Source organism: Diceros bicornis, chromosome 26 (assembly GCF_020826845.1).
Source record: "Diceros bicornis minor isolate mBicDic1 chromosome 26, mDicBic1.mat.cur, whole genome shotgun sequence".
In the NCBI taxonomy this organism is placed as follows: Eukaryota; Metazoa; Chordata; class Mammalia; order Perissodactyla; family Rhinocerotidae; genus Diceros; species Diceros bicornis.
In genome coordinates, this window is record NC_080765.1 from 47,886,315 (window position 1) to 47,912,675 (window position 26,361).

Genomic DNA, 26,361 nt, shown 5'->3' on the forward strand with positions numbered 1-26,361 from the left:
GGCGGCGGGCGGAGGCGGGAGGAGGCGGGAGAAGGGCGGGCGGCAGCGGGCGGCGAGACAGCCGCGGAGGAAGCTGAGGAGGAGGATGCGGAGGAGGATGAGGAGACGAAGGCCGCCAAGGGGAAGCTGAGGAGGAGGTTAAAGAGGAGGATGAGGCGCCTGAGGTACCAGAGCGGACACCGCCCTCGCCCCGCCCCCCGCGGGCCTTACGTCAGCACGTCGCGCGCCGGCCGGCCCCGCCCCTCGCCGGCTTGCTATAAAGGCAGGCGCCGGGGACCGCGAGGCAGTGGCTAGTCTCCGTCTTCGTCTTGCAGCCGTTGTAGGTGGTTACCCAGGACTCCGAACCTCGGCGCAGGAGGCGGGCGTCTTCGGAGGCTGCGAGCGCGGGCGTGACATCACCTCCACTGACATCACCTCCACGGCGCGCGGGGACCGCCGCCCCACGCACAGTGCGGATGGATAAATCCCGCAGAGGGGCGAGCAGAAACCCAAATATGCACCTGTCAGCAAGGGGCCCAGTCCTGCTTGCGTAAAGCGCTCTCACAAATTGATAAGCAAAGCACACGATCCTCATGGGAGGGGGAAAGTGCACGTGGCACCAAGCGCACCCCCGCGTGGCCCCGGCGCCCGGCGCGCGTGTGCTCGCGGCTCCTCCCGCGGGGGCGCGGTGGGTGCAGGTGGCGCTCCTGGAGACGCCCGCCGCGCGGACAGGCCGAGGGGTGTCCCTGCGGTGGCCTGCGCCGTCCTTCCCGAGCGTGGGAGAGCCCCGAAGATGCGGTCCACGTCACTTGTATCCGAAAGAGCCCGTGGACAGACACGGAGACCTTCTTTAAACCTGGGAGAAAGGTTTTTTCCGTAGGATATCCAGTGTTAATCGCCAGTCCACATTCAAACCTCCCAAGCACTGTGACTGTCTTTGACAACTGGCATCTGCTTCTCTAAATGTCACTATCATCAGTAGGGGCACAGAGCGCCAGACAAGAACATGGGCACCCTGCAGCAGGCATGAAAGTGGAGACATGCTAGTTAGGAGCAGGTGAGCTGCCAGGCCCCAGGCGAGGTGCTAAATTTAGCCTGTAATGAAACTTATCAGGGGAAAGTAGGAACTGGTATTTTTATACACCGTGGGCACCAGCACCAGATATGTTTCATAAGCAGCTTTGGCAAGAACCAAAGGAAACTGAACCTCTGTCTCCAAGTGTACGGTGAGGAACAGTGTGTTAATTAACTGAGTCATCGCTCATGACAAAACCCCAGGGCACTCAGGACCAGATTTTGTGAGGTTGGCACTGGGGAAAGAAAAGCGAGGGATCCCCCTCCCCAAACTATGTTCTCAATTTCTTATAAGAGCAGTAGCTTTCATGAGGAAGATACTGCATTCAAAAGAAAAAAACTCATCTCCAGTTTGGGTAAGAATCCGAAACTGGGCTGATGCTTTTGGCCAGAGACAGTTTTCAGGGGTATTTATAATGATGTGTCAACCTTTCTAAATAGAGGTGTAAATGTAGGTGAGGTAAAAACAGCAGGAGGTGAGAGCTGAGTCCTGAGAAAGCAGATATTCTTCCTGCTGCTGTGCCAACGCTGGGAAATCTGCACGCCTTGTCTGGCTGATGTACCTAAACAGAAGCCCGGCATGGAAAGCATGCACCTTCTTGCTTGGACCAGTTCAAGAGACTGTTCATGACACATTGAAAGTGACAATTTCCCCGTCAGTCGTTCTGACCTCAAGCATCCCCTTTGTGGCCTATGGACATTTTCCATCTGTAACATTCCTGATGAAATGAACCAGCTCCACGGAAGCAGCCCCTGCTGCCATTTTGACAAGCTCCTCCACACGCACACTCCCTGTGCACATTTTAATTTACCCAGATGAGGAAGGGAGGGTGGGGTGCAGCTCACATCTGTTGGGTTTTGGGTCTGGGTGAATGTCTGTGAAAATCTCCCTTTGTGAATCTTTACTTTTGAAATTTCTTGGGATAAACACTTATCTTTGGAACTCTCCAAATGGGTGGGCCTCTTAGATCCTGCTTCCCTGGTGACCTTTGGGCTGTGGGGAAAGATGGGAAGATGAAGACCAGCAAGGTGACCCAGCAGATTCCTGGCTGTGTGGCACAGCCCTGTTGGAGCTGCCAGGGAGCGGAGGAAGGTGGGTCAGGACACCTTGGTTGAAGAATGTGCGTGTGTCCACTGGGGCAGGGCCACTCCGTCACCTGGGTGATATCTGGCCACTAACAGCCCGAAGGGGAGCCTGACAGGCAAGGCTCGATTTAGTCACAAATCTAAATTTTTCGATAGATTTTTTAAAACCAGGAGGAAATTCAGCAAAATTATAGCAGACATGACAAATGATTTCCCCATTTTTGCTAGTCCGATGAACTTAAAATGGCATCTCATCTTGTCTTATTTAAACTTAAGTGAATGCTGGTGTAGTTGAGCGTTTCTTACTGTGTCTATTGAGCTGGATCCCAAATCTGCAGAGTGCCCAATTGTAGCCGTTGCTTGCTTCTCTACTGTGTTCTCTGACTTTTCCTTTAGATAAAATCCCTCATCAGTTTTTGATGTTGCAATATCTTCTCCCTGCCTGTGACCCCTTCATGAACTCTTCGTCTGTCAGCAAAGATTAAACAGAAATCTTTAATTTTGAGTAGCCAAACCAATCATTTTTATCCTTGATGGCTTTGTCAATCATAAGGAAAGGATAGCCTCTTCCTTAGCTGGTACCAGTCATCTTTACGACACCTTGCACCTAGATCCCTGTGTCACTTCAGATACAAAAATAATTAGAGTTATCCAAGACAGAAAGGTGGAAAGCAAGACTTTAAAACTTTTATTTTTTTTATTTTTTATTTTTTTGTGAGGAAGATCAGCCCTGAGCTAACATCCATGCTAATCTTCCTCTTTTTGCTGAGGAAGACTGGCCCTGAGCTAACATCTATTGCCAATCCTCCTCCTTTTTTTCCCCAAAGCCCCAGTAGACGGTTGTATGTCATAGTTGCACATCCTTCTAGTTGCTGTACATGGGACACGGCCTCAGCATGGCCGGACAAGCGGTGCGTCGGTGTGCGCCCGGAATCTGAACCCGGGCTGCCAGTTGCCAAGCGTGCACACTTAACCGTTAAGCCACGGGGCCAGCCCAAGACTTTAAAACTTTTAGAAAACATTGGAAAATATCTCTATGACCTTGGAACAGGAAAATTTTTTACACAGAATAAAAATCACAAACCATTAAAGAAAAGAATGGTTTAAATTTAAACACATTAAAATTTAAGCCTTCCAAAACTATAGGGACAGAAATCAGATCCGTGGGGGCTGGGGGCAAGGGGGCTTTGTTGCGGCAAAGGGACTGTTCTGTATCTTTGTTGTAGTGGTGATGCATACTGTATGTATCTATCAAAACTCACAGAACTGTACAGAACAAAGGGTGACTTTTACTGTATATAAATTACCTTAGTAAAAAATAATTTTTAAAAAATTAGCTTTGCAGGGCCGGCCCCGTGGCTTAGCGGTTAAGTGCACGGGCTCCGCTACTGGCGGCCTGAGTTCAGATCCCTGGCTCGCACCGATGCACTGCTTTTCCAGCCATGCTGACGCCGCATCCCACATACAGCAACCAGAAGGATGTGCAACTATGACATACAACTATCTACTGGGGCTTTGGGGGACAAAAAAAAAAGGAGGAGGATTGGCAATAGATGTTAGCTCAGAGCCGGTCTTCCTCAGCAAAAAGAGGAGGATTAGCACGGATGTTAGCGCAGGGCTGATCTTCCTCACAAAAAAAAAATTAGCTTTACAATAACAAAGACATGGAAGCCACCTAAGTGTCCATCAGTGGATGAATGGATAAAGAAAATGTGGTATATAGATAATAGAATATTAGTCAGCTATAAAAAAGAAGGAAATCTTGTCATTTGCAACAACATGGATGGACCTCAAGGGTATTATGCTAAGTGAAATAAGTCAGACAGAGAAAGACAAATACTGTATGTTCTCACTTATATGCAGAATCTAAAAAAAAAAAAAAATTAACTCATAGATACAGAGAATACATCGGTGGTTGCCAGAGGCAGGGGGTGAGGGGTGGGCAAAATGAGTGAAGGGGATCAAAAAGTACAAACTTCCAGTTATAAAATGAATAAGTCCTGGGGATGTCATGTACAGCATGGTGACTATCTTGAATAATACTGTATTGTATATTTGAAAGTTGCTGAGAGAGTAGACCTTAAAAATTCTCATCACAAGAAAAAAAATTTATAACTGTGTGGTTATGGATGTTAACTAAACTTATTGTGGTGATCACTTCATGATATATATGTAGGGGCACTTGCCAATGTGCCCCTTTAAAAACCATATGTCCTTGAGGCTCCTTGGCTGGGCTAGTGCCAACACTCACAATGATAACAGTCCTGGGCTTGGCCAACCCAGCTGTTTTCCCATGGGATAATTAGCATAAAATAAAGACCATCAAAGATAAAAAGACCCTAACGGCCTGAGGGAACACAGAGGCAGGGGCGTGTGTGTGTGTGTGTGTGTGTGTGTGTGTGTGTGTGTGTGGCTGTGTGTGTGTGGCTCTGGTCCTTGGAATGCAGGGACTATCCCCCTTGGCAAGCGTGAAGCCTTTTTTTTTTTTTTTCTGTTCAGCCATTTCATATAGGAGGAGGACACAAATAAATCCTCCCTCTTCAGATCATGGCAATTTTAATCTATCCCATAAGCATAGCCAGCGTGAAGCCTTTGTTCCTCTGCCTACTTAAGCAAGCTTCTCTCAGGGGGCTGTAGAGGGTGCACATCTCCTGTCGAGCCGGCCACCACTGGAACTTCCCTGTAAGTAACTCAATAAACCCACATGTCTTGCCCGCAGTATCCAGGTCATTTCTTTGGTCTCTCGGCAAGATACCCTGCTGCCTTAGCCCAGCTGAGCATGCAGCCCTAGAATATACAAATAGGAAATCATGTTGTACACCTGAAACTAATATAGTGTTATATGTCAATTATATCTCAAAAAAAAATTGGCCTTCTGTTTGACAAAAGACACATCCTAGCCTGGCGTCTTTGTCCGCTCAGGCTGCCGTCACCAAATACCATGTGCTGGGGGCATAAACAACATTGATTCCTCACAGTTCTGGAGGCCGGGAAGTCCCAGCTCAAGGTGCTGGCGGATTTGTTCTGGTGACAGCTCTCTTCCTGGCTTGTGGTGAGGGCCTCCCTCTAGGTGGGTCCTCAGGTGGCGGAGAGAGAGCCATCTCTCTTGTTACCTCTTTTTATAAGGCCACTAATCCCATCTGAGGGCCCCATCCTCCTGACCTCATCTAACCCTAATCACCTCCCAATCACCCACCTCCGAATACCGTCCGGTTGGGGCCTAGAGCTTCAACATATGAATTTTGAGGGACACAATTCAGTCCATAGCAATTGGGAAGAGATATTTAGAACAGAAGCAAATGACAAAGGATTCATTTCCAGAGTACAAAGAATTCTTCAAAAGCCAGCAAAAGAACAGCAGCCCAGTAGAAAAGTGAGCAGCTCCAGAGGAGAAAACTCCAGCGGCTGATAAACATGTAAGAAGATGCTGAACCACTGGTGCTCAGGGAGCGAGGAAAGGCAGTGCTGGACACCAAGCAGAGTAAAGACAAGTCTGACACCAGCAGAGAGCGTGGGGATGCACATCTCTCATACGGCTGGAGGTCTGTGCACCTTCAACCTGGCACCTCCACCTTCCAGAAAGCAGCGTGCGCAGGCCCGGGGGAGACAGGAGAGGGTGTGGTGCAGCACTGTCCGTGGCTCTGTGGGGGCCGTCTGTTGTGATGGAACGCTGGGTAGCACTTTCGAAGGGTGAACCACATGTCAACACAGGCAGACTCTCCTAAAACAAGCCATGTGAGAAAGCGAGGTGTGGGACAGACACCATTTTTGCCAAGTTTAAAAACACATCGTCAATAACATGTATTGCTTTCGAACAACTTCGTTTATAGTAAAAATACGAAAACAAGTTTCGGAATTATATTGAGGGGCACAGAAGAGGAAAGGGCTGAGGGGTAGAAGTGTCACTATATCTGCAGCATTTATTTCCTTAGAGACAGACAGGCTGGGAACAAACCGGGCAGAGTACCAGCATCTGGCAAACCCAGGTGGTAAACACATGGTGTCTCTTGTTATTATCGGGGCTTGTCCACATAGTTTAAGAATTTCATAATTAAACACTTTTAAAATTAAGTAAATAAATCCCCTACGCAAAGTCTCAAAGATATCCGCCTATACTTATAGTTTTTCCTTTCACAAGTCCAGTATGTCTTTAATCCATTTGGAGTTTTTTGTTTTAATGTGGTTGGTGTAAGATAAGAGACCCGACTTTATTTTTCTCATTGAGCCAGTTTCTCCAAACCATCTGTTCTTTCCCACTATTTGTGAGATCACCTCTATCAGCCATTTTACTTTAATATTTGAAAGTGATTTGTGTGAGTTGGTGGGGGGTGGGGAGGAGGTCTCAAGAGTGGAGTGATGCTGGAAACCCAGATCCGAGAGCTGGGGAGCAGTTATTGGGTGCGTGTCTGAAGGAGCCACCCTTCCAATGGGGACAATTCCACATTCATCAGTGGCAGGGTCCTTCCCTCAGTGAGCACTGAGGGCCGTGCTGGGCTGGACAGCGGTGCTCGGAGCCCTGCGTCCAGAGCTCTAAGTCCAGGGCAGAGCTGGCCAGTGGTCCAGTGGGAGCCTCATGCAGGGCACCTTGGGGCAGCTAGCCAGGGGTGTCCTCAGTGCCCCAGGGAGGCCGTGAAGGTGGCCCTGGAGATGGACAGCAGGAAAGGGGCTGAGCTCTATTCTGAAGGAAGAAGGGACCTGCCACAGACCTGTGACGGGGACCGGCGAGAGGAAGGAGCAGACCACCGCACAGCCTGCACTGGGCACCCAGAAAAGGGGGCCTGGACCTGGTGGAGGGCCAGAGCCTCTGCCCGCTGTTCCTACCTTTGAGCAGGTGTCGGCCCCTCCTCCTCATGGACCCTCTTCTCCCACATAGTCACCCCCCTTGCAGGCCCGCCCTCCTGGGCCCTGAGCTGCCATCCTGGATGGATGACCAGTTCTCACCTGGGAGAAGGGGCTAGGGAGAGGTGAGAGGGAGGGATGACCAAGGGGTGGGAGGAAAGGTTTTGCAGGTGGTGGTACCTTCATTATCGTGATTGTGGTGATGGTTTCACGGGTGCAGACATATGTCAGCGCTCATCAAATCATACATTTCACACACGAGCAGCTTATTGTATGTCAATTATACCTCAATCGAGCTATAAACAAAAACTTACAATTTTGCAAACCAGATGAACATTCTGTGTTCGGTAAGTCAACTTAGAGAGGAGGTAGTTTCAGGGCTAGACCACACTCTAGCCCAGCAGCCTCCCGCAGCTGGGAGCACAGATCCACACTCGTGTTTACTGGTATTTTATTCAGTGGGAAAAGGATTTTTTATCACCTTCAAATTTAGGAAAGTACATTTCTTAGAGTAAAAATAGAACATGAGTTTGTAAGGCACAATTTAATCCTCCTGACTCAGCCAAGGTTTGCATGATTTCCTTATTCTCACATTTCGCTCTCAAGTTGCTGGCACCTGTTCTTTCTTCCTGTGATGACAGGCATCTCCAGTCCCCCTGAGCCCAGAGCGCTTTCCAGCCCACATTCCGCACCCACCACACGTCCCTGCCGCCAAAATCCCCGCGGGGACAGGCGCTGAGGAGCTGGCCAGGAGAGGTTTGTACTGGAGTCAGAACTTCCTTTCTTTAGCCTCAGGTCACATTTTCCACAGAAGTGAAGATCTAATTCACATCACTTCCCCTGTTGTGTAGAAATTGTCTACATTACATGTGATGGTGGAAGAGTTAAAAGTTAACTCTGCCTGTTTCTGACGAACATTTCTCATTCCTTCTTCAGGTGCTGTCTTGTTGAGATGCTCTGACACGTGGACGTGATGAGGTGCCCCCAAAACTCCAAAACTTGGAAATGAAATTATCTTCTGAGAGTTCAATTAGTGAGATCCATACTGATTATGTTTGTCACCTCAGGAAATAACACAAAAGATACTCAGTAAATAAATGACTAAAGTGTTACTAAGGCCTCTACCTGTCAACAAGGTGATGCGGGGATCTCATCCCAGAGAACTGAGCCGGGATCCAGGGGTGAATAGGACATCCGGTGGTTCCCTGTGTGTGGGGGGCTGTTTCACTGAAGGGCCCGGGCGAGAAAACAGGAAGTCCAGAGATGGATCCAGTCTCCGCCATGGTCCCTAGCACAGAAGGGCTGAGCTGGGCGGAGTCTAGGCCCCGGGATACAAGCCGGCAGTGTGGGTGGCTCGTCAGACTTGGGCAGCCTCTGCCATCTCCCAACTGGCCTTGGGTTTCACCAGAGAGGGAGACCCGAGACTCATCCCATCCCTGGAGGGGAGTGTACGCACACGCACACACAATCAGCATGCTGGGCTATACATTGGTCTTTTGTGAATTTGTCTGATGTGAGTGAGGACCTGCATGGGATGGTCTGCTAACACGCATTTCTAGAAGCAGTCCCTCTCCAAGCCCATGACTGCAGTGCGAGTTGCCATGTTTATATGATGCAATCAACCCTTGGCCATGGTTTACTGAACAAGAGTCGGGCACCTGACCCAAACAGACGAATGTGCATCTTTCCTCAGGAATTTGGACGTGAGTCTGACAGAGGACTACTGTCTCTCTCTCCAGGAGGCTCGGCTACTGCTTGTACGCACAGTGGCTGGGACCTGGGTGCAGAGAAAGCTGATCTGTGGCGAGGGGAAGGTGCAGGTTCACGGGGCCAGGTGGAGGTGAGAGAAGGAAGGGAGATGAGCCCTGGGTCCCGGCTTCGTCCTGGAGCTCCAGTGCATCCTCCCCCTGGAAGGAGCCTGTGGAGGAGCCCAGGAGCTTCCCCTTTCATGTCCTCTCTTTGAATCTGAACAGCCAGAGTAGCTTTCTGTCCATGCATCCAACAGAGATGGGCCTGAGTGCCCCAAGGGAAATGCGCGAGGGGGCTCATGCCCACCCCCTTCCCAGCCTGGGAAGCCGTGACCCCCGAGAACCCACCTGCCCTGCTCAAGGGGATGACACTGCCCAACTGCAGCACCATCAGGCCTCTGTGCAGAGCCAGGGACAGGCCTGGACATGCAGCCCAGGGCAGGGGCTTGACCACTGAGAGGCAGGCTCGGTCTGCCCCATGGGATAAGGACAAAAGGGTGTGAGGGTCAGAGAAGAGGGGAGCCCCTGCTGAGCCTCTGACTGCTGAGGTCCTCAGGGATCCATCACCTCGCTCTCCCAGCGAGCCATGTGCAGACGCAAGGCTGAGAGGAGACGGGAGGGTCAGGAGAGCCAGTGGCACTCATGTCTGGGTCCCCAGCCGGGTGCTGGGCACAGCAGGTGCTCAGAGTGCACTTGGTGGGTGGACAGTGTCCACTGGGGTGGCCCAGCCCAGCAGGGACCACAGTGCATGGCCAGGAAGGAGAGGGGAGAGGAAGACGGATGGGGATGAGGTGAACAACTCTGACAACTGGGGACGCTCACGGGAGAGCAAACCAACCTGGGGCCAAGAACACGGCACAAGTCCGCTTTGGGAAATGGGCGTTAGTGCCGGGGCCTGACCTCCAGGCCTTTCTGAAGTGACCCGCAGGACAAAGCTCGCACCCTCAAGCCACAGTAGAATTTTACCAGGTTACCATGGCAACAGAGGAGTCAGCAGAGAGAAACTTCCCCAAATTAGCACTGCTTATTGAAGGCAGTTTTAAGGTTTGCTTTGCTTTCTGTGTTTACAAAGACGAAGGCACACGTCATAGTGTTACATCATAGCGACGTTTCAGGAGTGACCTGCGTGGCTTGCACAGTTGCATGAGCCAATCCATATAATGAATTTCCTATTGGTTCTGTCTCTCTAGAGAACCCTAATACAGTAATAAAAGGCTTGCTCCTGGAAACTGCTTTCCAGACTCTTCCGTCTTCCTGGAGCTGAGCCACTACTGAGTCCCAGCAGGTGGCCTTTTTCTTAACCAGACCCCCTGCTGGACGATGTTCACACCTCTACTGTGCATCCTGGCCTTCAAAGGCAGCAGGGCCTGCTCATCCAAGCTGGCAGGACACCCTCCCTCCTCGGGCCACCCCCCAGGGCCTCCCCAGGGGAGGACAGCTGCCCCAGCTCTCTGGCCTTGTGGGGGTCTCACGACTGCCCCAGCCCCTCACTGGCTGCAACTCCCCAATAACTGCTTTCAATGTTTTGTTTTTCCCCAGCAGCACCACAAGGACCCATTTACACGCCCTGCTGTGGACTTGATGCCACCACATTCTGGTCTCCGTGACAATAAGGAGCACCTTGAAATAGCAACTGCTGCTCCCTATGCCAGGTGGCCTCCCAGCTGGGATGGTCCGGGGACCTCCCTGCCACTCCGCTGCACCTACGAAGGCAAGAAGGGGCCATCTCTTTTCATAAAGTGAAGGGACAAGTGAGCGTGGGTGTCTGGGGCAGAGGGCTTAAGCACACGCTCTTACGGTGGCGGGAACTGACTGGGAGCAAACCAGGACCTTGCGGGGTACGGCAGCTCTCTTGGGGACCAGTCTGAGCATGTCCCCTCCCACCAGGAGAGCAGACAGCCTCTCCTGGCCTCGGGGTGGGCTCCACCTGCCTGAGGACGGAGGCTTCAAGCATTAGGAAGAAGAGTTTTCTAAGCTCTTCACAGAAAAAAGACAGGAAGGAAACGCCCCTTTCCTCTAACTGACCCAGTCACCAGTGATTCTTTTCAAGTGTCTTCCTTTTCCTTCTAAAAACTTTTGCAAAGTCTAACAGATAGATGTTTTTATAGTAAAAAGATTATTTTTCAAGGAAATGCCCTTTCTGGCAAAACTCTATGACCTGTGCTTATGCAAATGGGCAGTACAGACAAGGAGTGGGGAACCACGCACCTTGACACAAACAGCACAGAAAACAAGCCCCCGGGGCCAAGTGGCCTGAATGTCAGGAAGCAGTCATCCAAGGAACAAATGAGGGGCCAGAATTTCCCCATCTCCCTGGGCCTGAGGGAGGGTGCTGGTAATGACGGGGATGGGTCACCTGGGGGGCCTAAAACGACAGCCCCTGAATGACGGAGCACTAACTTCGCTGGGATGTTCCAGCAAAGGACAGACTCCAGCGCAGATGGGAGTAGCCCTAGCCCATGTCACCAAAGGCCAATGGGGATCCTGTCTGCAGCCCACACACCCTGGTGAGGGAACCCAGGACACCAGGCCGGGGGTGGGGGGGGCTCAGACATGCTTCTCTGGCCCCCTGGTTTGACTTCCCTTTGCTAGCAAAGGTCTTGAAGTGGGAGAGCAACAAGGAAAGATGGAGCTTGAAATGCCCCCTTCTCCCCACCCAGGCAGCCACGTCAGCACCCACTGGGCATAGGCAGGAGGAAAAGGGAGGCCAGCTCCTGACCCTGGGTCGTGGGGGACACCCCAGCAGCTTGGCTGTATCTCCACTCTCGAAGGAGCTTGGAAATGCTGCCCTCCCTCTGTGGACACCCATGTGGTGTGGGCAGCAAGCCGGCCTTGCTGCTTGGTCAGTCTGGCCCATGCACAGGAGATGGGGCCATGGGGAGGGAGTGTGGACACAGCACAGTTCCCAGAGGAAGGGCCAGTCTCTGCTTCAGACGCTCTGCTGAGACTGTCTCTCAGCTAGGAAGCTGGGCGGAGGTCCCGGGAGAGCCCTGCAGGAGGCATCTGTGTGGAGAAGCCAGAGCTGATGTATTGAATTAAGACTATGCAGATCATGACCTGCGGGATGAGGGGGCACATGCCACCCACGAGGGGTCGGCAGGGAGCTCCCTCAGCATCCGAGCTCCCACTTTGGGGACCTGTAACCCATGGGGTCATTTTGATTGAAGGCACAATTTCAATACTCACATAAAGGAAGTCAAGTTACAGGATTTATTACTTACAGATCCCAGAATGGGGGCGTGGGGTGCAATGAGCTGGGGAAGGGCAGTCCTCCATCCTAGGTCACAAGGGAGCAGGAGATAGAGAGCAGAGCAGCAAGCACCTGTCACTTATAAGGTGGTTGAGGTGGAGGTCACTAACTTTTCACGGGCATAATTCTAAACGGTTATTTTAAAAGGTGCCCCAGGGAAGGCAAAGCGGGAATTTACGGGGGGAATCCTAAGCTCAGGTCCTTATCTCAATGTCCAGACTCGTGTGAGCAGGTTGTCATACTGTGAAATGCCAAGGCAGCAACTCAGAATGGCTGTTTTCTCATCACAGCGTCCCAAGAACCCAAGAGTGAGCTGCAGACCAGCTTCCCCTTCAGAACCTGCTTTGCTTCAGCCATCCAGCGCCTGTCAGAAATGCCAGCAGACGCCAGGGTCACAGGGGAGGACCAAGGGGCACCAGGACCCGCCTCCTGCACAGCTAAGGGGGCCGTGTCTGCCCTGGGCAGCACCCATGAGTGGCCAGGCCAGGGCAGGCAGGATGCCGCGGTCCTGCATCAGCGCCCAGCGAGGGCAGTGAGCAGCCAGGCCTTGTGCATCTTCTGGGGTGCGGGCACCAGCAGCCCCCTTCTGCCTTCTCCCAGAGCTCCCCAAGATGAGCGCTCCTCATTCAGTGATGGGCCCACACCCTCCCGCTGCCTGGTCACCCATGTGCCACAGGCACTGAGGATGTGTCTGCTAGCAACCAACCCACAAAGGGCCTCAGAAGAGGCACTTCTCAGCACCACCTGTGCCCATCAATAAACCTCCCTGGGGAGGACAGGGGTCGTCACGGAAGCCTGCTCCAACCACAGCTTCACAGTGTGACCGAACGCTGTGAGCTCCCCGGTGTCCCTCCACCACACCCGCCCCCTTGGATGGAACAGGAGCCAGCCAAAGTCCTAAAACATTCCTGCCACCACCCTGCAATGGGAACCCTCCTGGGGGCTTTGGAGCAGAGGGGCCCAGAGGCACAGGCAGTCCTGATGAGGCAGGGCACACCACCTCAGCGTTCCTCAGGGGAAGCTGCTGCTCAGAGAACCAGGATGAGTGGCCTCATGGGCCAGCCACACCACTGGGATTAGTGAGGGCAGAGCGGAGAGCAGAGAGCAACAGCACCCTCCCCGGCCCTCAGGGGCCAAGCAGGTCCTCAGGCCTCCAGCGAGGGTCACCCGGGGCAGCTCCCAAAGAGAGAGGGGGGTTCCCTTTGCTGCAGGCAAGCCATGCCTGTCCTGGTTTGCAGGAGGCCCTGAGGTCTGGGTGCAGCTATGTCAGGCTAGGCCCCCTCCTGGCACAACCCATCTGCCCAGGAAGACCCCTCCCCAGCTTTGCCTACATATGGCCTGGTCTGTTGGGTAGTGGAAACCCCAAAGTGTCCGAGAACACATCTAGGAATACGCGCAGAGAATTGAGGGGAAAGGCACAGTGACCATCGGCCCACTGGGTGGGGGTTTTGGGAAGGGGGCCAAGGACACAGGTCACCCCCAGAAGGTGGGAGCAGCATATCACCTAGAGCTTAGCAGAGGATGCAAAATCCGCCAGCAGCCTGATGTCATTAGGGAACGTCAGCCACGCCCCACCGTCAACCACCAGCAAGGCCCCGGTCACATAGGATGCCAAAGGGCTGGCCAGGTAGAGCACACTGTGGGCGACCTCCGTCTTGTCCCCCAGCCTCTGCAGGGGGCTGGCCAGGACGTTCTTGCTCATGCTGGCCTGGGGGCCACCTGGGAGGGCAGCAGGAGGCTCAGTCCCTGTGAGCCCCAGGACCCCAGGCCTTCTAGCCTCCCCTGCCCAGCCTCCCCTAACCCACATCCAGGAATGTTGGGGGCACCATCAGCATCATCCTGGTAGAGGAGGAACAGGCCAGGTACAGAGTGACACCCCCACAGAACCAGCATAGGGGTGGGGGATGTAGACCCTGCCAAGGTTCTGGAAGCTTCAATGGGTGTCCCACTTTGTGTCCGGCTCACATATCAAGGCCAGCAGCCCTGTGGCCTCTACCTCCAGGGAGCAGCTGCCCAAGTCCGGCTGACCATTAGTCCATCACAGGTGTGTGCTAACCAAGAGTGGCTCTGACTCGGCTTGGGGACAGACTCTGCCAACCCTGGGGAGCCATGAGGACCTGGCACTTATCCCAGGCCTGTCCCAGCCAGATGGGAGGGGAGCACGCAGAGGCACTGTGGGGCCTGTGCCCAGGGGACCGTTTATGGGGGTCCTGGGCTCCCCAAGAGCCTTACCCAGCCGCCGGAACCCCTCCGTGCCACTGATGGGGCCGGGGGCAAGGCTGTTGACACGGATGTTCTGGGGACCCCACTCCACAGCCAAGTGCCGCGTCATCGCATCTGCATGGAAGGCAGGCAGGCAAGAGGAAGAATGCAGTGCTGCTGTGCCTTCTGGGGTGGCCTAGGTGTGAAGTGGGGCTCAGGGCCAGGGCCCGGCTTCTCCACTGCCCACCACTGGGCTCAGCTTCAGTCAGACACTGCCGGCCTCCAGGGATGGAGAGGGACCCAACGGGCACCCAGGTTGGCAGACCAGAGGGGGCACCCGTACCCACAGCTGCCTTGGCAGAGCCTGCATGCACTTGGAGCACCTGCCCCCGGGTACCCAGTGTTGCGGTGATGTTCACAATCACCCCTCCATGGTCCTGCAACACACGGCGGGAGGGGGTGTGAGTGGGTGGTCAGAAGAGGGGAGGCCCCAGCCACGAGGAGACCCACCCGGAAAAACTTCTCGTAGAGCACGCGAGACACGTTGAAGGTGCCCAAGGTGTCAATGTCCATCACAGTCCTGAAGGCGTTGGAGGACAGTGCGCTGGCAGGGCACAGGAAGTTTCCAGCTGCACCTGCAGGGTGGAAGGAGACGGCAGGTGCTGGAGCTCCGGGCGGCTGGACCCTCAGGGTGGTCCCAGCTGGACCGGGGAGGAGACCCAGGCATTTGGGTAAGTTCCTGAATGACAAAGGCAGGACCGATGTCATGGGTTGAACTGTGTTCCTCAAAAAGATGTGTTGTTGGGGCGGGCCCGGTGGCGCAAGTGGTTAAGTGCATGCGCTCCACTGCGGCGGTCCGGGGTTTGCCGGTTCGGATCCCAGGCGTGCACTGATGCACCGATTGGCAGCCATGCTGTGGCGGCGTCCCATATAAAGTAGAGGAAGATGGGCACGGATGTTAGCCCAGGGCCAGTCTTCCTCAGCAAAAAGAGGAGGATTGGCAGATGTTAGCTCAGGGCCGATCTTCCTCACAAAAAAAAAAAAAAAAAAGATGTGTTGAAGTCCTAACCCCTGAACCCTAACACCTGTGAATGTGACCTTCCAGGTATTTGGAAATACGATCTTTGCAGGTGTGATCAAGTTAAAATGAGATCATACTGAATTAGGGTGGGCCCTAAAGCCAAGGACTAGTGTCCTTACAAGAGGAGAGGACAGATACACAGGGAGAAGGCCATGTGAAGAAGGAGGCAGAGACGTGGCCACAAGCCAAGGAACACCCAGGACTGTGGGCCACACTGGGAGCTACGAGAAGGCCCTGGAGCAGAATCTCCCCTGGAGCCTTCAGAGGGCGTGGCCCTGCCAACACCTTGGTTTCGGATTTCTGGCCTTCAGAACTGAGAGAGTGTATTTCTATTGTTTTAAGCCACCCAGCTCGTGGTACTTCCTTAGCGACAGGAAACTAATACACCTGATGTTTTTAGAAGGGAATTTCAGCAAAGAGTGAACATAAATGTAAACTAAGACTATAGTTAACAATATGTATTAATATTAGTTCATCAGTTGTAACAAACGCAATATGTTAATAATGGAGGACACTCTGGGGGGGTATATGGAATTCTATGTATTATCTACCCAACTATTCTGTAAATCTAAAACTGTACTAAAAAAATAAAATTTATCCTTTTTTTTTAAAGAGGAAGCTTCAGGACATGAGAGTGCCCCCCAACTCTGTGATTCAGCCAAGTTCACGGAGCGTCCACTTGAGCCATGGCTGCACTGACCCGGAACGAGCAGAGCTGGGCCAAGAGAGTGGCCTGGAGTCTGGACAGGAGTTCTGGGGTCTCCAAAGCCCCCAGTCTGGTATTGCTCACCCGTCAGAAGCCCCCTGGCCTCGCCCACAGCGACTCACAGTTAATGAGAATGTCGATTTTCCCAAACTCCTTCAATGCCTGGTCCACGGCGGCCGTGATGGCTGGGGGATCTCGGACGTCCAGAGACAAAGGGAGGCACCGCTGGCTGGTGGCAGCAGCCAGCTTTCTGGCAGCCTAGAAGCCGGACAGGAAAAGAGAGGTGGGCAGCAGCCGAGTGGCCTTGGCCTGGAGGAAAAGCCTTTCAGAGTCTGGTGAGGATGTGCCCAGGTTCTGCTGGGAGGCTGGAGTTTGCTGCTGGACCTTTCTCTGGGGAGGCGCAGCTGGCAAGTGGCCAGTCCCTGGGGCCACGACCCTTGGTGGACATTTCTAAGACCTCCCACACTCTCTCCCTCCCAATGGCCCCAGGATCCTCCCTCCACATCACCCTCCAGGCCACCGGTCACTGGTAACTGGTCAACAGCAGCTCCAGCTGATTTCCAGTCCCTGCCGAGAGACCAGCTGTGGCAGTGATGGGACTCTCCTCCCAGGTGGGGGGGACATGTGGACCACCCTCATAACCCTGGTGAGCCCAGAGCTCTCTCTTGGAGCCACAGTATCACCCAACACGAGGCCCCCTCACAGGACCCAACGATTAGACTTAACAAACAAACAAAGATGTCCTCGGGAGGCCACTTCCACTGAGGCTCCATATTTGGGAGAGGAGAAGGTTTTGGTGTCACCATCCTCTGGGCCTCAGGACCCTCCAGACCCAGGCTCCAGGCCCACACAGCCACCCACAGACAGGTGGGCACAGGAGAGACCCCCTCACCGTCGACACTCTCGGAAGGCTTCTGCTGGCGATGACCGTGTGGCAGCCATGCCTGCAAAGCCAGAGGGCAGATGTGAGAGTGGCAAGACGTGAGGGACACACCCAGGTGGACTCCTGCCCGGCACTCTAAGCAGAACCCCCTTCCCCTGGGGATCTCTAGGGCGGAAGCACCAGCCCAGGGCTGAAGACACAGTTGGCAGAAGACACAGGGGCCTGAGCAGGGCTGAGCAACTGTGGTGGGACCTCAGGAGGGTGCCATCAGCGCCCACCCCATGGTTTCTGGGTTGGGCCTCTCTGGCACAGGGTATCCCAGCCACACAGGGATGCAGGACCCGTCCCAAACACCATATGCATAGAACCAAAGCAGCTGTGAGCCTCAGATGCGGGCCCAAGCATCTGCATGGAGCCTGCTGGGTCTCGCTGGCTCGACCCCACACGCCCCAGCCACCCTTTCCCTGTGAGGTTGGAGTGAAGGACAGAGCCCATTCTGACGCCAGGGTGCCTTCTCTGCCTCATGTCCTGACAAACTCAGCCTCGTGGTAACAACAGCAGCTACCATCTGCTAAGCAGTTCCCACCTAATGTCAAAACTACCTTGAGCACGGCTGGCCACGCTGCGCTCTGCTCTGAGAAGCAACATGCACAAAGACACCAACTAGGAAAACGAGTTCCCCCAGAATGGGTGAATCCCAAAACCTTGTCCAGTGGGACTCACCTCTCTTCCCACCTTCTCTGGGGAGAAACTGAGGAAGGTCCCTAGGATATCAACAGGCTCCCTCTTCCCCAACCCCAGCCTAACTCTGGGCCTCTTCCTGGGAGGGGTGACAAGTTGCTGACCAGGGCCTGAGGCCACAGAACTTGTGTCCCAAGAGACACTGTGCTCTGCAGAGTGCTAGGGTCCAACTTGGGCCCCCCAGACTCTGGCTTGGCAAGGCCCCAGAGGGCCCTGCAGTAGAGTTAACTCAACCTGTTGAACTCCCCTTCTTTGTACAAATGTGGATGCTGAGGCCAGAGCCACCAAGTCTTGACTAACCTCTAGGAGAAAACCTTGGAGTCTTGCCTCCCCTGGAACAGCACTTGACCCCCTTCAGATGCTCCCCGGTGGCCCCTTGCCCAAAGGGGTTCCCATCACCCACCAGTGTCTTGCCCAGGGATCCCAGGATCCAGCGGGGTCCATGCAAGGAGGGGCAAAGGTCACGGGTTGGCACCGGGCACACAGGGCAGTGCTCACCGCATGAAAATCTCAGCAATCCGGAACCCGATCCCAGACCCACCACCTGTGATGAAGGCGACTTTGCCCCTGAGAGAAGAAGACCAGAGGCTCTCTGTTAACTTAGGGGCGGGGGGGGGGGGGGGGGGGGGGGGGGGGGGGGGTTGGTTCTCAGAGGACTTTTACTGCCTGCACCTTATCAAGTCTGAATTGTTGGCAAGGAACATGGATGACTTTTGTAAGGAGAAACTGAAACGTTGCTTTTTAAAGCCTGCATTCCTAGGCTTTCTAGGTCTTCAGGAAAAAATATCTCAACCTAAAATTCTCTATTCAGAAAGTTATCAATTAAGTGAGAAATGTTTTCAAAACATACAAGGCTTCCCCCACCCACTCCTCTCTCCCAGCATTACCACCATGAATCCCCATCACCACTGGCCAAGACAAACAACGCGCCCTCCGCAGGGCAAAGATCAAAATACCGGAGCACTCGCATCCCTAGGGCCACCTGGACATCTGGACAGTCTGGCGGCCGGGCACGGGGTCCTTACACATCCCAGTAAAACCGCAGTCCCTGTGCCACCTCTGCGGAGGTTGCATCCCGGGCGCCCCGAGAACCCGGCGCCGCTCGTCCCTCACCGGAGCAGGTCGGGGCAGAAGAGGTGGCGGTACTCAGGAAGACAGTCGTCCTCTCCGACGTCGGGCGGCTGCTGGGCCATGTCGCTCGGTACGGTCCGAGGGCGGCGAGGACAGCAGGAACCCGCCCGGGAGAGATCGGCGCACCAGCCTCCGCCTCCGGGACTTGCGGCGCTCTGGGGCCGTCTGCGCTCCGCCCCTACCGGCCCGGGATTCGGTGGCCCCGCCCACCGCCGCTGCCCCACCCACTGCAGCCCTCACTCCTCCCGGAACGTCCCGCCCGCCGCCGCCTCCGCTCCTCCTGGGACGCCTCGCCCACCGCGGGCCTCACCCCTCCCTGGACGCCCCGCCCGCCTCCGCCTCCGCCTCCGCTCCTCCTGGGACGCCTCGCCCACCGCTGCCCCGCGGCCTGCTGGGACTGGAAGTCTGTCCAGGCACCGCGGCGGGCCGGCTCCCGCAGCCAAGGCGGGGGCTCGCGGGCCGGCCTGGGGCTTCTCGGCTTCCCCCACTGCCGCGGGCCCAGCCGTGCATTTAAAACACCTAGTTGGGGTGTGCTCAGCATTTCAGCGCCCTGGTCTCGGGACACCTCCCTACCCTGTTGCATAAATATGACAAAAGAGGAGAGCAGAGGGCCGGCCCCGTGGCTTAGCGGTTGAGTGCGCGCGCTCTGCTGCTGACGGCCCAGGCCCGGATCCCGGGTGCCACCGACGCACCGCTTCTCCGGCCATGCTGAGGCCGTGTCCGACATACAGCAACTAGAAGGAAGTGCAGCTAAGACATACAACTATCTACTGGGGCTTTGGGGGGAAAATAAATAAATAAAATCTTTAAAAAAAAAAGAGAGCAGAGAAGGGGACTAGGGCCCAGAAAGCCACGGAAACGAGGAAGGCCAGTCCCTGGCATGGCCAGCCTCAGTGCCAGTTCCCAAAATGACCCATTTGGTGGCCGATATGAAAGATCAGGGCACTTCACTCAGGTGGAGACACAGGTGGCAACCTGTCAACTTAAAAAGCAAATTAGTCTGTTAATTTAGCTCAAAATGAGTTTACTCAGGGATAGCCAAAAGAATTACAGTTCAGGATGTGCGTGCTATGGAGAGTCACAGGCAACTTCAGAGAACAAAGCAGGGAAGCTGCCTTTATTGAGAAAAAGGGGGAGGAGGGGCTGTTCTAAAGTAAAGTCCCTCGGAAGAAAGTGACAGTTCAGGGCAGCAAGGGCTCGTCGTTGGCTGGGCTGCAGTGTTTCTGATTGGCCAGGCTGTTGGCCAGTAGGGAGAGAAATCTTCCTTCAGTAGTAGTTTTATTTACTGTCCGAGATGCAAGTGTCCTGTCTGTTCCTGTTTGAAGTAACTGACAATGTGTGATGGGGCTGAGTGCTCCCCCTACAAGCCTCCTGACTCCGATTTAGTTAAGGTTCCTGTTATTAATTTCCACAAATGGATGCCATGAACCCAGGCCCCGGGCATGGGTCACCAAGATATCAAAAAGTAGAGTGAGGACCAAGTCAGCCTCAGCAGGTGTAATGGTGTGCAGAGTCCAGTGCCTATGATGAGTGACCAGGGACACACCTGGGAACCAGGTGAGGTGTGACATGTGATGTGTGTAGTGTCAACATGAAAACAAGTGGACACCAGGCAGCTCCGGGCAGCCTCAGCTACATGAGGCCATGAAAAGGGGAGAGGGCCGTTGTCACCAGGCTTTGTGTCCCGGGGGTGGTCTCAACCTCCCACCCCCACCCCTTCCTGCCACCCTCCAGTCCTGCCCAAGGCAGGCAGCTCCTCCTTCAGCAGGATCAGAGTCGGGGCTGGGACAGCACCAGCTCAGGAGCTCCACTTGGATTCCCCGATTTCAGGCTGGAGGTCTCCGGACCTCTGCCTGTCTCATACATTCAACAGTTATTGATCTCCTCCTGGAGTGGGAGATGGTAAGCTTCATCTCCACTCTCAACCCACTTACAACTCTGCATAAAGGCCTCATTTCTACCTCAGAGATGGCAGAAGCCATAATGAGCGCTCCACCCCACACACAGCACAGTAAATTTTAATGCCCCCTTTTGGGGGAAGGGAGGTCACACTACCCTCTTTTGGAGACACCCCAAAGGTTGTCTGGCACTTTGGTATAGAAAGGATTTGCTCCAATCTCTTGCTGGCTTCAGATGCTAAAAGGCACATCAAGTTGGTGGCTCAACCCCTCTGGACTGGCAGGAGTGGGTGTCGGCAGAAGGTGGACAGGGAGGTGGTCTGGATAGATGGGCAGAGCATGGGCATGGGCTCAAGTTCTCGTCCACGGAGGTAGTTGGTGCGTGCTAGGTGGATGCTGAGGTGGCCAAAGGCAGCCTGAGTGCTCAAGCTGGGTAGATGCTGCTGTGGTGGCCTTCATCTGCCCAGTCCACCAGCTCACTGCTCTGGAACCACAGCTGGATCTCCCTCTGGGCCCCCTCCACGGAGTCACTGGCGTGAATGACGTTTCTGTGCCAGGTGATGGGCGGCAGAGGTAAGGCACAGGCTTCAGTGTGCACCTTGGGGGTCCCGGGGACGGTCTGCTGACCCCCTACTGTCTAGGGGAGCCAGCTGGGTGATTGTGCAGAGAGGAAAGGAAGACAAGGGAGCTGGAAAGCTGGGTTCCAGCCCAGCCTCAGCTTCTTACCCACAACCTCACGGCCAGCCCAGACTATTTCTGGGAGCCTTACCTGCCCCCAAGTCATCCCATGCCAACCCCTTGGGGGACAGAGTCAGATAACAGACAATGATAGCAGAGGATGTACACAACACATAGGGAACGCTTTATCGTCTCCGGTGTGTGTGAAAGGGCTTTGAAAAAACTGCACTAGCCAATGACAGGTGTGACGTCCCCCCATCAACAGTCTCTTCTGGCTTCACCTTCGCCCAGCAAGACACCCAGGTCTCATGGACCTGCCTCAGGAGTAGGCTGCTACCCCAAACGCAGCCCTTCTCAACCCCTAGTGAGCCAGCCCATCAGCTCCAAGTGGCCCAGTATGTCAGGGCCCCCGTACCTGCTGATGTGGATGCTGAAGTCACCCCGGATGGTGCCAGGCGAAGCCTCAGCTGAGTCGGTGTGTCCTATCATGGCTCTGGAGGTGCAGACCACATTGGGGCCCTCCCAGACCTGCAGCACACAGATAAACAAGGCCGGCAGAAGTGCGGTCACCAAGGGCTCGGTGGCTCTGGGCTCAGCCTGCCTCTGCCCTACCACTGCCCCTGCCCCGCCATACCATGGCCACCACGGGGCCAGAGCGCATGTAGCTGATGAGGGCTGGGTAGAACGGCTTCCTCCGAAGGTCATGGTAGTGCTCAGCAAGGACACTCTCTGGTGCCTGGGTGGCATTGGGGGAAGAGGTGACAGGAGCCCCAGGAGAGGGACCCCCACAGGGAACTGGGGCAGTCACTGTGGTGTCCTGACCTCAGGGCACTTTGCAGATAACACCTACATGGGCTGGCATGCCAGCCACAGGAGCACAGGGCAGATGCCTCCCCATCCCTCCCCTCTAGGCCAACTCCTGTCGCAGGGCTGAGATCTGAAGGGCTGAGGTCCATGAGAAGCCCCTCCCCCCAGTCCCCACAGGGACACCCACAGGCCCAGGCTGAGCCCTGGTACCTGCAGCATCTTCATCCCCACCAGCTTGAAGCCCCTCCTCTCAAAGCGCCGGATGACATCCCCAACAAGCCGCCGCTGCACCCCATCTGGCTTCACTGCGACCAGGGTCCGCTCCCGGGTCCAGGAGGGCCCTCCTTTAGAAGAGAGGGGATCAGGGCTGCCGCCACCTCACCCTTTCACATCTCCCCAACCTGGGTTCCCCTGCCAGGGCCCACGTGTCACCTGGGCTTCAGAGTGTCTGCCTGTACCAGAGCAGCTCTGGAGAGGAGATGCTGCCCAGCATGGTACTGCCTGCTGGGGACAACCAGGGCAGTGGGTTCCCAAAGGCTTCCAGTCTGCTGGAGGGGCATGGCTCCTCCCAGCCCGTGGCCGAAGCTGCCCATGATGGAGCCAGTGTCCCCTAGGAAGGCATCTTAGAGAGCCTAGAGGCAGGGAGAGGCACAGCCCAGCTCAGTGGCCACCCGGAAGCCCAGAGATGCTGCACTGGAAAGAAAGCAGGACTCCAGAACTTTGGGGTGATAACAGAGATACCATCTGAACCCCCAACCTGCCACATCAGGAGGGACCCAGAGGTCAGCTTCTGGGTCTGAGGTGAAGGAGGGAACCAGGGAGAAGCGAAGTGCACTTTCCCGACCAAGTGGACCACAGACACTGGGACAAAAGTGACCGGAGCATAAGAAGGAAGGTAGGGGGTCCCAGTCTGCAGGTGGGGAGACGCCAGGGGGCTCCTCCTCTCACACCCTCGTTGGCCGGGCAGGAACTCTGTGCTGCTGCGCGGTTTCAACGTGGGAAGCTTCCAGACCCAAGGACAGTGCTGAGCCCTTGAGAGGGGACACTGCCAGGGAGACAGGAGCCCTCATCAGCCTCCTACAGCCCCAGGCCACTTCCAGAGTTACAGTGACCCTCAGCATCAGGTCCAAGGTCAAATGTGCTTTTGAGAGGACCCTGGACATCCTGCAAAGAGGGAGGACAGAACTGGAGGAGAAATGGGGGTTGGACAGTGTCCCTGGGGGCATCTGCAGCTGCCCTTCCCCAAGCCCAGGAGGAAAATTAACCAGAACATGTGCTGGGCCTGGAGAGCAGGCAGGGAGTGCCCACCACATCCCTTCAGGGCTGAATGAAGCCCACTGGAGGAAGCCCTCCTGGCTTGTTTGTTCCCCCAAAGCCAGTGCCTGCCCCGGCTCTCCCCCTGCGTCTAGCCTGGCCTGCTGCCAACTGGCTAGTGCCTTGGAAAATGGCAGTTTACTCTTCCCAGCGTTTGGGACACCGTGACACCTGGCCCTCAGGGAGCACCCTGGGGGCCAGCAGCAGGGGCGGAGGACCCGCTACAGACACGGGCCCCAGGCCGGGACGGGCCAGGCGGAGTTACGGCCTGGACAAAACGCCCCGAGGACAGCGGCTCCGTGGGGAGCGTTCAACTGCCGAAATGACCCCCTCAGGGGCCCCAGGTCCGCTGGGACCCGCATCACCGCCCAGTGTGTCCACCAGGCCTCTGACTCCCTCCTGCTCCCAAGCCCTCGGGCCCCCCCCGCCTGGAGGCAACCTGGGGAGGTGGGCGGTGGGCCTGGAGGGGTGGGGGGCAGTGAGCGGTGCGGACGGGCGTGCAGGGCCACAGGCGCCCGGGCGGGACCCGAGGGCGACCTCCCGGCAAGTCAAGCCGGCGGCGGGGTTCCGGGCCCCCACCCCAGGGCCCGCAGGCCCGCATGCGCGCCAACAAAGGCCGGTGGCGCCCACCGCCCGCCTTCCCCCGGCGCGGCGCGGGGGACCCGACTCACCCGAGCTGGGGCGCGCGAGCAGGCGAGGACCAGGGGCCTTCGCGCCGCACAGCAGCCCCCGCAGCGCCCCGCGTCCGAAAAGGCCGCCCATGACGCCCGGCCGGGCCGCCGGCGGAGCGCGGGGTCCACCAAGCCCAGTGTGGGGGAGGGCGGAGAGGGGGAGGGGCGCAGGGAGGGGGAGGGGTGGAGCGAGGGGGAGGGGCGCAGGGAGGGAGGAAGGGAAGAGAGGAGGAGCGGAGGGAGGGGGAGAGAGGGAAGGGAGGAACCGAGAGAGGGGCGGAGGGAGGGCGGCACCAGGCTTCAGGCGCCGGCCCCGAGCCGGACCCGACCCGAGCCCAGACCCCGCCACCCGCAGCCCCACCCTGACCCTGGACCCCTTGCAGAGCCCGTGGAAATGTTTGTCAGTTTCCGTTAAAATCGGAAGAAAGGGCCGCCCCGTGGCTTAGCGGTTGAGTGCGCGCGTTCCGCTGCTGGCGGCCGGGGTTGGGACCCCAGGTGCGCACCGACGCACCGCTTCTCCGGCCATGCTGAGGCCGCGTCACACGTACAGCAACTAGAAGGATGTGCAGCCATGACATACAACTATCTACTGGGCCTTTGGGGGAAAAATAAATAAATAAATAAAATTAAAAAAAAAAATTCCAACAATCACCAAAAAAAAAAAATCAGAAGAAAAAAGCATATGATAATAATGAACCCAGCCTTGAGTCTATTCGTCTTCATACCCACAGTGGGTATGAATATCATTTTAGATATTTTTTATGGAGGGGCCCACGAGAGTGCCCCTGCGGCCCCGTCTTGGGCGGTGCGCCTCCCGGTCGTAGGGCGCGTCTCGCAGCGGCCTTCTCCCCGGACCCGCGGCTCTCTCAGGAGTTACACCCTCAACCTGGGTCAGAGAAGGGGCTGGAGGGCGGACCTGGGCCGTCAGGCAAGGTCGGAGCAGGGCGCCTTAACCTCCCCTCAGTCAGTGCATTTGGGTGGAAAAATCCCACCTTTCTTACCAACCGGCCTCTGATGTAAGTACTATTTGAAATAGAGGTCTTCTGCTAGATCCTATGTAGTGAGTTTTTGAAAAACACACACGCTTTTTGATGCTACTGTGAATGGAATTGTTTTCTTAATTTCGTTTTCAATTGTTCATTGCGAGTGTATAAAAAATTATTTTTATATATTGATCTTGTATCCTGCAACTTTGCTGAACTCATTTATTAGTTCTAATAGATTTTTAGTGGATTCCTTAGAATTTTCTATGTACCAGATTATGTCATGTGGGAATAGAGATAATTTTACTTCTGTCCCAATCTGGATGCCTTTTACCTCATTTTCTTAATTAATTGCTCTGGCTAGAATCTCCAGTACAATGTTGAATACAAGTAGCCTGCTTTTTTCACTGTCTTAAAGTGGGAGGTTAGGTTATTGCTTTGAGATCTTTCTTTGTGTGGCAATTAATAAAAGAAACCTTAAGAAACATACAGGAAGGCCTGTAGGGGGTGCTCTCACCCCTATCACACGTCCTAAATTACATTAAACGGAAACAGACAGGACACTTGCATCTCAGACAGGAGGTACAACTGCTTTACTGCTGAAGGAAGATTTATCTCCTCACCTGGCAACAGCCCAGCCAATCAGAAATGCCACAGCTCAGCCAATGAGAAGCTATTGTGGCCCTGAACTGTTACTCTCCCCCAATGGACTTTCCTTTAGAACAGCCCCACCCTACTCCCACTTTTTAACTATAAGAGCAGCTCCCTCCTTTGTTTTCTGGATTTGCCTATGGTTTGCCAGAGCATGCACATCCCGAATTGCAATTCTTTTGACTATTCCCAAATAAACTCATTTTGAGATTAAAAAACAGGCAAATTTGCTTTTAAGTTGACATTTGTTAGTATAGACATTTACAGCTATCAATTCCCCTCTAAATGCTGCTTTAGCTGTATTCCATAAGTTTTGATATGTATGTCTTCAATTTCATTCATCTCAAAGTATTTTCTGATTTCCTATACTTATACTCCTCTGAAAACTACAAATCATTGTTGAAAGAAATGAAAGAAGATCTAAATAAACGGGAAAACATCCCATGTTTGTGGATTGGAAGACTCAACATTGCTAAGATGGCAATACACTCAAACTGGTCTACAGATTCAACTCAATGTCTAGAAGAATTCTAGCTAACTTCTTTGTAGAAATTGATAAGCTGATCCTTAAATTCAGTGGGTTTGCAAGAGACCCAGAATAGCCAGAAACTCCTGAAAAAGAACAATGGAGGAGGACTC

At 54.8% G+C, this 26,361-nt stretch overlaps 2 protein-coding genes and 1 non-coding gene across 8 annotated transcripts; all 3 read right to left on the reverse strand.

The window, feature by feature from the left end:
* Positions 1–4,624: 4,624 nt before the first annotated feature.
* LOC131423001 (small nucleolar RNA SNORA29) lies at positions 4,625–4,783 on the reverse strand. The gene has a single exon (XR_009224176.1). It is a non-coding gene; the product is annotated as a small nucleolar RNA SNORA29 (small nucleolar RNA).
* A 3,263-nt stretch (positions 4,784–8,046) lies between these two features.
* Positions 8,047–18,977, reverse strand: DECR2 (2,4-dienoyl-CoA reductase 2). 4 transcript variants are annotated; one of them, XM_058570495.1, is made up of 9 exons: positions 18,703–18,975; positions 18,088–18,156; positions 16,858–16,909; positions 16,088–16,223; positions 14,689–14,813; positions 14,522–14,615; positions 14,209–14,313; positions 13,481–13,695; positions 8,047–12,340 (listed from the first exon to the last, which is right to left on the reverse strand). In XM_058570495.1, the coding sequence occupies exons 1-8, from the start codon at positions 18,780–18,782 to the stop codon at positions 13,481–13,483; spliced, it is 876 nt and encodes a 291-aa protein (XP_058426478.1). In that variant the 5' UTR covers positions 18,783–18,975; the 3' UTR covers positions 8,047–12,340. The 4 variants fall into 4 exon arrangements, 2 of the variants coding, with proteins under 2 accessions (XP_058426478.1, XP_058426477.1); XR_009224150.1 differs by having other exon boundaries at positions 14,209–14,615; positions 18,703–18,976; XR_009224151.1 differs by lacking the exon at positions 18,088–18,156 and having other exon boundaries at positions 14,209–14,615; positions 18,703–18,977.
* Positions 18,978–20,722: 1,745 nt separating this feature from the next.
* Positions 20,723–24,220, reverse strand: NME4 (NME/NM23 nucleoside diphosphate kinase 4). 3 transcript variants are annotated; one of them, XM_058570496.1, is made up of 5 exons: positions 24,089–24,214; positions 22,314–22,447; positions 21,931–22,032; positions 21,712–21,824; positions 20,723–21,166 (listed from the first exon to the last, which is right to left on the reverse strand). In XM_058570496.1, exons 1-5 carry the CDS (start codon positions 24,177–24,179, stop codon positions 21,043–21,045), a joined length of 564 nt encoding a protein of 187 aa, XP_058426479.1. In that variant the 5' UTR covers positions 24,180–24,214; the 3' UTR covers positions 20,723–21,042. The 3 variants fall into 3 exon arrangements, with proteins under 3 accessions (XP_058426479.1, XP_058426480.1, XP_058426481.1); XM_058570498.1 differs by having other exon boundaries at positions 21,089–21,268; positions 24,089–24,220; XM_058570497.1 differs by lacking the exon at positions 21,931–22,032 and having other exon boundaries at positions 24,089–24,218.
* Between the last annotated feature and the right edge of the window lie 2,141 nt (positions 24,221–26,361).